Consider the following 9,732-nt stretch of genomic DNA (forward strand, 5'->3'; position numbering starts at 1 on the left):
GATTCGTGACTTGTGTGATTGTTGATTTGTTTCGGATTTCAATTTTTTTGGATTCCTTGGATTGTTTTTTTTTTTTTTTTGTAAATTTCATTGAAGCCCTAACCCCCAAATTGATTTAGGGGTTTCAATCAATGAATGAAACCCCTAAATCAATTTGGGGGTTAGGGTTTCAGATTGGGACCCTAAATTAAATTAGGGTTCCAATCCGAAACCCTAATTTTTTTTAGGGGTTTCATTGAATTAGGGGTTTCAATCAATGAAACCTCTAAATTGATTTGGGGTTCCAATCCAAAACCCTAATTTGGTGGTTGGGGTTTCATTGATTGAAACCCCTAAATTGAATTAGGGGTTTCAATCCATGAAACCCTAATTTGGTGGTTGGGGTTTCATCGATTGAAACCCCTAAATTAAATTAGGGTTTTCAATCCATGAAACCCCTAAATTGATTTATTTGGGGTTCCAATCCGAAACCCAATTATTTTTTTGATGTATGCAGTTTTGTATGCAGTTTGATGATTGTGTTGGATTGCAATTTGATTTTTTTTTTTTTTGTGTGTTGGAGAATCAGGAATGTCTTCGGATTTCAGTGATAGCTCGCCTTCCACAGCCAACACCCCTGGCCCTTCCCCAGAACCTAACCCTACTCCTACCCCTATAACGAGTACACCGGCCTTGCCCTGCCTCGAAACCCACACAAGGCAAGAAACCTGTATCCATAGTTTGGCAACACTTTACCAAACTAGAGGGTGATGACCGCAACAACCCACAAGCTAAATGTAATCACTGTGGAAAAATATATGGATGTCACTATAGGAAACATGGTACATCCCAGCTGAAGGTCCATCTAGAGAAACAATGCAATAAGAGTCTAATTTTAAAATCTTTAGTAGAGAAGGGTCAATCTAGACTAGATTTTAAAATGGCGGATGGGAGTAATGAGGCCGGGGGGCCAACATTGAAGGGTTAACCCTGATGAGTGTAGAAGGAAGTTAGCTCGTATAATTGTCATGGACGAACTGCCTTTTCAGTTTGTGGAGGGTAAAGGGTTCCAAGAATTTGTCCAAGAGTTGGAACCGAGATTTGTACTTCCTTCTCGTCACACTGTGGCAAAGGATATTAAAAAGATGTACATTCGTGATAAAGATGTTTTGAGGGGCCAATTGACGGGTTTGGTAGTTTGCCTCACTACCGATACTTGGACTTCTATCCAAAATATGAATTACATGTCGTTGACTGTGCATTTTGTTGATGCTGATTGAGTTCTGCACAAAAATATTATTAAATTTTGTCAAATAACTGATCATAAGGGTGAGACGATTGGGAAGGCCTTGGAGGCGTTAATAAAGGAGTGGGGGTTGGAAAAGGTTTTGTCTGTGTCAGTTGATAATGTGCCGTCTAATGATGTCGCCTTGGGATATCTAAAGAATTATCTTAAAGATGCAAATAAGACATTCTTAGATGGTGAATAGTTGCATGTTAGATGTGCTGTACATATTTTGAATTTAATTGTGACTGAGGGATTGAAAGATGTTGATGACTTGGTTGCACGAGTTAGAATGGCTGTGAAATGGGTGAGGTCTTCTCCTTCTAGATTGGAGAAATTCAAAGTTGCTACAAAGGCTGCGGGCATAATATCGAAGAAGGGTCTTTGTACTGATATTCCTACCAAATAGAACTCAAACTTCTTGATGTTGGAGGCGGCCCAAGAATATATGGCAGTCTTTTAATTATTGGGTGATGAAGAAATCCAATATGTCAAATACTTTAATGAGCACGGGGGATCACGAAAGTCTAATGATGATGACTGGGTGGTAGTTTCTACTTTCGTTGATTTTCTTGGATTATTTTATGATGTCACATTGAATAATCTGGTTTTTTGTACCCTACATCCCATGGGTTTTGTCAACAAATATGTAGGGTAAAAGAAGAATTAGAAGATATGCATAAGGGTTCCAATGAAAAGATGAGGGGGATGACAATGACCATGATGCTAATATATGACAAGTATTGAAGAGATTTGACTAGAATGAATATTTTCTTATATGTGGCTATTATTCTTGATCTCCGTCTGAAAATTTCAGGCTTATTATATGGGTTGAGACTTGTTCACGATTAGGTATGGACTAAACTTATTGGTGAATTGGCCCGAGATACCCTGAAAAAATTGTATGATGAGTTTAATGCAATTAAGGGTGGTACTACATTGAAGACACATATATCGACCCCAATGCCTTCTACAGACATGGTGACCGGGCCTCTTACAAAGAAGCGCAGAATGTCATAGACTAAGACCCTCGCATAGAATCCCACACTAGTTCATCAATCTACGGAGGTCGTTTCTGAGTTAGACAACTATTTGTCAGCGGATATGGTCCAAGATGATGATGATAATTTCGATATATTAGGATGGTGGAAGAATGTCTCAAAGAAATATCCCATTGTTTTTTAGATTACTCGCTGTATTTTGGCCATCCCTATTAGCACCGCTGCCTGAAAGTCAGCCTTTAGTACCTGAGGTCGTATATTGGATCTTTTCTATAGTTTATTGTCTCCTACAACTGTAGAGGCATTGATATGCACACAGAATTGGACGATAGGAAAGGAAATTCATGTTCAGGGTATTTTAGATTTTAAGGAGACCGATGAGGGTGGTGATCAGTCTGGATCTGGACCACCTGGTAATTGTTTTTTATTTTTTTATTTTAATTTATTTATATTCATTTCCATTTCATCATTATTAATTTTAATATTAATTTTTGTAGTAACACATGAGACGTCTAGCACCTCTACAACATAAAAATATGCTTAAGCCCCGGCCGCCCCAACTGTCACACCCCTTGACTCAAAGACAAGCCACAGCTGACAAGCCTCTTTAGAATATTTAATTTTTAATTATTTGTTTAAATTTTGTATTCAATGATTTGGAATGTTGATACAATGTCCCTTGGACACTTTTATGTTTGTAATTTTGTAATTGTTTAGCCTTTCAATTTTGTAATAGCTTAGTTATTATTATTAGTTTATTACGTGTTAGACTCTTAGACTAGTAACTTTTATTAGCCATAAAATCAATTACCATTCATAACACTTTTTTTTCTAATCTGGTTTTTAAATTTTTTTTCCTTTTTACTAATAATTTATGAGTTGAAAAATGAAAATGGCCTACCAGTCTTTTTTGGGCCAAAAATACAACATTGTGGGCTATTTTTGACCCATTGCTGAGGTTTCTGGGGCCCAAAATAGCCCAAAAATTGCTTCTGGGCTATTTTCGACCTAGAAAATGCTTTTGGGCCCAAGGAGGGGCTGCTGGATTGCCCTACCACACCGTACCCAGTCATGCGGGACGGGGTACCCTGCCCCTGCACACCGGGGGGCGGGGAACGGGAAACATTTCCCCATCTGCCCCATGCGGGGGCGGGGGGCGGGGGGGAGGGTCTACCCCGCACCGTATGGTACGGGTAGCACCCCTAGAATTATGTTTATATTACAAATCTTGTGCATTCTTTTTAAATAAAAATAAAGTTTATTATTAAATAATATATTTTTTATGTGAATTTTCAGATTTATTAAATTTTTTAAATAGAGTAAGCTTCGCTGATGCACCCTAAAACTGTACAAATCATTTCTCTCTTGCATTATATAAAAAGCATTTAAATATGTAAGTATTGCATGCCCTTATTTAAATAATTAAACATATATATATAGTGACATTATATATATAATACTTTATTGCTTGGATAATTGAAAATGATCGAGCAATATTGTGTCTATTTCTTGAGGAAACTTTTGAACCAATGGGCTGAAAGTTTAGGATGTCTTTTCAAACCATTCTTGTAATCTACGTAGTTGATGCCAAACCTAAGGGAGTAGCCTGCAGTCCATTCGAAAGTATCCAAGAATGACCATGCAAAGTATCCCTTAACGTTAGCGCCATCTCTGAATATAAAAACAGATCAGTCATGAAAGCTATTACATCTGTCAACGAGAGAGGGGGAGCGAGAGACAGAGTCAGGGAGAGAGACACTTACTTGATAGCTCTCTGAAGATATGAAAGATGGGCATGGTGATACTCAATTCTGTGGTTGTCAGCTAGGGCTTCCTCAAGCGACAATGAGGCATTATTGAATTCATCGATTCCTGTTTTATAAATTAGCGTATTTAGCTTCAAAAGAACCCGTAAATAGCATATATCCATTTTATTTTTGCGCGCAGTATCAATGTATCATGACCTTACAGGCCAAGAATTCAGAACTTTTAGGGCAGGTCAAGAATTCAGAACTTTTAGGGACTTTACCATTCTCAGTGATGTAAATTAGTGGACTATGGTACTTTGTCTTTATGTATCGCAAAATATCCCGCAATCCTCTGGGATAGAAATGGAGCCAGTCCGAAGCAGCCTGCAGTAAATATCATTGAAGGAAGACGAAGTTGGTTTTGGGGTTTTATAACTAGAGATTTTGCTCAATCCTCTTCTCTTTAAAATTAACAGACCCAAGCATTAATGTTCTAAAAGCTTAACAATATATCTCCAAGCATACTACGTGCAACTATGTAATATATATAGTTGGTACGTGCGCACCAGCTTTGGACCAATGGGAATCCCATTTCGCTCGGCTGCCAAGACAAAAAGGCAATTAGCATCGTGTAGTTATTATTGTTTATGAAGAAGGGAATTCACAGAAAGTCACGATATTCGAGTTTGTAGCGTTTACTCTTTACATGAAAGATTAACACGCATATCTGTTGTGTAGCTTGCATTTGCAGCATTAGGGTGATGAGGTGCATAGACTGCATAATTCGAGGTATAGTAGTTTAGTCCAATGAAATCAAATGACCCATTTACAATCATGGATTCCTCTTTCGAGAACTCAGGTAATCGGTTTCCAACTAGAGATCGCATGCTGTGTGGATAGTCACCACTTGTCAACGGATCCATAAACCTGTAGCAAGAGTCGACCAATAGTCTAGTCACTACACACACACACACACACAAACATGCAAGCTTAGAAACAAAATGCATAGATGCAAGCAATTTCGAACTTACTCAATACTCAATACTCAGCCCAAATATCCTAGTAAGTAATTAGATAAAGAGCAATATATACAAGATCTGGATTCATTTGTTGATAAGCTGAGAGAAAAAGACCCATTAATTATCGATAAACTATATGCAAACATGCAGCTTCCAGAAGAATTCCTGAATTAAGGAATTAATAGGAGTACTCAAGTATGGATTCAATTATAAAATACGTTGCCCGTTTTGGAATTGATCTAATTATGCATGAATGTCTCTTGTATTAGGGTTTGATTGGAACGCCCGCCCCTCTTCTTGTATTATTTAATTTACGTACATTAATGTAATCAACGTACGATAAAAAACAATACATCTCCTCCGGCCTGTTTTTATTTTATTATATATCTAATTTGCATTGATATTTCATTTAAGCCATGTACAGATGCAAGCGCGTACAATGTTACAAGTAACAATGGAAATATTCAGATCTCATTTTAAGCTTTGGCACCATTAATGGGCATTGGTAGGGTTCAATTAATCACAATATTTGGTATATATTTTCTTAGAAAAATTAATATAAAAAAAAGGTGATAATATGCATACATAATATACAAAGAATGTTCCGGCTAGCTAGCAATGCTTACCATCCAAATGAGAAATCAAGTGCTCGAACTGCGGCATTACGATTATGCTTGGCGCTAGAGTATGGCAAAACCCATCCTGAAACTAGCGTTATCCCTATAATGCCTTTCTGCTTTGCCTGCATACACAATATACACGTACATATATACATACATACATACATATATTCAGTATTTGATTAAAACAAACTTATATATGTATTTTCAATGATTTATTTGTAATTGATATTTACTCGCATGGCGCAGTGGATGAAAATGCCAAACAAACATGAATATAACGTCGAAAAATATTTAGGATAAACAGGATACAATGAATTTCATTTTAATTTATATGTGGAAATACCTGATATTTTTGCTTGTACACTTTGACAGCAGCTGCATGGGCAAGAAGCTGGTTATGTGTCACCAAATATGGCTCCGTCCCTGAGTTTCCTCCAGTGCAATTTAGATTTCGCCAATCGGAACAACGACCTGGTGCTAAAGCCCCAATGTCATAACCGGCATAGCTGTAGCCCCATGGCTCATTTAGAGTAATCCAGTGCTTCACTCGATCGCCAAATTCCTTGAAGCAAAGCTCAGTATAGTCCCGAAAATCCTTACTTTTCATATGCAAAGGATATACAATTACACAAACATGGTGTCCGATTACCTAGACCTCAAGTAATTATCAACTGCTTTCAAAACACAGATATATATATATATATATATAATGTACACACATGGTATTCCCATCTTATCATGCATAATTAAGATGCTATGTGAATTTATAAATGAGTAGTGTTATATATATTTATAGTTTTACTTACAATATTCATTTTGTTATTTTTTTCTTCTAAGTTTCCTGATTTTCAGCTTACTAATAACTGACATGTTGCCGGAGTAGTTTTTTTTTTTTTTTTTTTTTTTTTTTTTTTTTTTTTTTTTTTTAAGTACATTTAGCATTTTCCTTCTAAGTTAATGTTTACATAAACAATTTTAATTACATGGCATGTAGTGATAATATGAGAGTAACACGTCATTCGTGCTCTGGAATACCTAAGAATTATTAATCATGTCTTAATGACTTGAATACGTAAATGATGTCCAACATGCAGCAAAATGATATGTGTAACAAGTGATCAATATGATATGATTGTTAACAGTACGTAAGGGATGGGTCGCTTACACAATTTGAGGACTTAAGAAACCTCCATACTCATCTTCTAAGGTTTGGGGAAGCTCCCAGTGAAAGAGTGTCACAAAGGGCTTTAGACCTACACTTAATTATGGCAAGCTCTAGAGTTAATTATGAACACTTGATCATAGATTGATGATATAAGATCATGGAACAATATTAGATTGAATCTTGACCATTGGATAGGAGTTCATTGATGAGGTTGTTGTAGTATTTGATTCCTTCCCTGTTCACACCCCCACTTCGCTTTCCATCTGCCAACAAGACGTGATATATAATTACCTTGATCATAAATTATAATCTCTCTGTCGGTCTCATGTCTTATATATTTATTATTATTATTATTTAGAAATAGATCCTGCAGGCGAGAATGTTACTTGGTAAAACACGGGTCCACGAGATTGAGAACCTGTATGCATCTAATCCCATTTCCTTCATAATCCCAACATCTTCCTGTATCACATAATTTTTTTAAAAAGATCGTTACAAAATCATGGAGAAAAAATTTCCTTTAATTATGTTATATCAAGTAGTACTGTGGCTCAATGATTAGAGAATTTATAAAGTTTAATTCCATAACCGACTCAGGAAGTAAACAAATAATTAATATACAATTGGGATTAATATGAGTGACCAATATTCTTTTTAATTTTATTATGTGCAAATACCTTGTACCGATGGTATTGATCGATAGCTATATCTCCATTACTGTGATCCGCTATTTTTCCTGCAATTTTATTGGACAATATATTCTATTAGGATTTAATTATAGACATTTTTGGTATATTATATATAATATATATATGTAATTAAGCTAAAATAACTAGCAAATCTGCCTCAATATATACCATTGATGATCTATTTGCAACTTGTGTTCTAGTTTCAAGATTTTGACTATGTGAAGATTTAATTCAAAGCGAAAAGATAAAGACAATAAAGAAGGCAGGGGATCGAAACACTGCACATGCTTTCCGGTCCATATATGCATGCTTCAGTGTTTTTTTTAAAGAATAATGCTAACTACGTTTTTTCAGTGTCTTTTTCTTTTTTAAAGACTCTGGGGAGAGTTGTCTTTGTTGGTGGTAGGCCAGGCCTTGATGATCTACATCGATTCTACCATGCACTCACAATTAATTAATTTCGTTACACGTAGCCTTTTTTCTTTTACCAAAAGAAAACGATAGTTGTACACACAGCCCGCGAAACCCATGCAAATGGTTTAAGAACCGGAAAACATGAAATTGTGCGCATTTCGTGATCTACCGACTCTACAGATCAGGAGTACATACTTTAATTTCATCTTTGAGTGATGAATTGCATATATATTGGCCAGACATGGAATCCACATGCTTCCAATTTCTCTTTCAGCAGTTTTTTTTTTTCCCGAGAAATTTTTCTTTCAACACTTTTGCATTTAGAAAAGTTTCACAGAAATTAAACAGTACTATTGATAATTTGTCCCCAAAAATTTTTCTTCATCTGGGAAACCGCTAGCTCTGGAGTCCCTAATAAAAGGGTTTCTTCATTTGAATAAAGTCAGATGTTTGGAGGATGTAAAGAAAACATCATCCAAAAAGCCGCCATGCATGTATACAGATGATTATAATGATCTTAGAATGAAGCTGACATACAAATTGAGGTGCCAGATATTTGATTTGCTAATTCGTACTAATCAACACAACTTTCAATTCTAAATGCACTACTATACAGTATCCATCTCATCACAATTCCGAACAGAGAGGCGTCCCATATCAAACCCAAAATCCATTTTATTCATTGGTTACTCGAAAATCTTATTTACCAAAAAACTTTCATGCTATTTCAGTGGGGGAAGAGAGAGAGAGAGAGAGAGAGAGAGAGAGAGAGAGAGAGAGAGAGAGAGACCTGGATATTTGTGGGTGTAAGTGTCCCATATAGATTGCCCTTTGCCACCTTCTTTCGCTGCACCTTCATACTGGAATTGAAAACAACACACATCACATGTACATGGGTATAAAATCATGGGAAAATGACAGGACTCGTCGTTCTTGACATCTTATTAAGACACTTGGGAGAAAACTTCGCGTTCTTAGCAAATCATACAAATATATAATATATATATGTGTGTGCGCGCGCAAGCGCAGAGATCAGAAGGAGAACATAAGACAAACCTGGTAAGAGGAGGATGCTGTACCAAAAATGAAACCTGCTGGAAAACTGCTCCGTTTGAGTGAACAAGTACTGTAGTTGGCAGTGCTATTAGTCAAGGCGCCGAGAAGAACTAATATTAGACCTAATAGTAGATGGCGCTGAAATGCCATTACTGCCTTTGAGTTTTGATAATCCTCATTGCAATTAACGAGTCTTTTTATACGGAACCAGTACTCCATGGTTTTGTAAATTAAGAAAGTAGAAAAGGGGCATCGGCACATGTTTTCTAAATCTGAAAATACAGAGTGTCTTTTCTATCTTGTGTAGCACATAGTGCTGTATTCTATTTATAGAGCAGAGAACAATTCAATGGATTTTTATAGAGAATTCTAGATGTTTCTATAATTATTTTCTACCAATTTCATAGATATTCTCACACGGTTTTGGCCTTGCATTCTGTTGAGAATTCTATTGAGCTTGAGGTGAGCTGGCAAGGCATGAGTGCAGCTGACTGGTATGAGAGAGTATAGCATGTTCTGGTGTGCTATTATCCCCCCGCGATTCAAGCGGGACCATCTTGATGGTGAGGCTTGATCGGAGAAGAGAAAACTGAGCGGATGAGAGTGGCTTAGTGAGAACATTAGCAATTTGATCTTTACTATGAAGGAACTTGACAGCAAGTGATTTTACAGCAACGCGATCACGAATAAAATGATAGTCCAAGTCAACATATTTAATACGTGAGTGCATAACTGAATTGACAGATAAGTAAG

The 9,732-nt window shown here is 36.4% G+C and overlaps 1 protein-coding gene across 1 annotated transcript; it reads right to left on the bottom strand.

Moving 5' to 3' along the window:
* Positions 1-3,759: 3,759 nt before the first annotated feature.
* Positions 3,760-9,250, bottom strand: LOC122291545 (beta-glucosidase 12-like). Its single transcript, XM_043099319.1, has 13 exons — positions 8,980-9,250; positions 8,714-8,783; positions 7,498-7,556; positions 7,207-7,282; positions 7,006-7,083; positions 6,821-6,908; positions 5,999-6,254; positions 5,659-5,774; positions 4,720-4,940; positions 4,580-4,614; positions 4,295-4,397; positions 4,029-4,137; positions 3,760-3,936 (listed from the first exon to the last, which is right to left on the bottom strand). Exons 1-13 carry the CDS (start codon positions 9,238-9,240, stop codon positions 3,768-3,770), a joined length of 1,641 nt encoding a protein of 546 aa, XP_042955253.1. The 5' UTR covers positions 9,241-9,250; the 3' UTR covers positions 3,760-3,767.
* Positions 9,251-9,732: the final 482 nt, after the last annotated feature.

This window comes from Carya illinoinensis, chromosome 13 (assembly GCF_018687715.1).
Source record: "Carya illinoinensis cultivar Pawnee chromosome 13, C.illinoinensisPawnee_v1, whole genome shotgun sequence".
NCBI classification, from domain to species: Eukaryota; Viridiplantae; Streptophyta; class Magnoliopsida; order Fagales; family Juglandaceae; genus Carya; species Carya illinoinensis.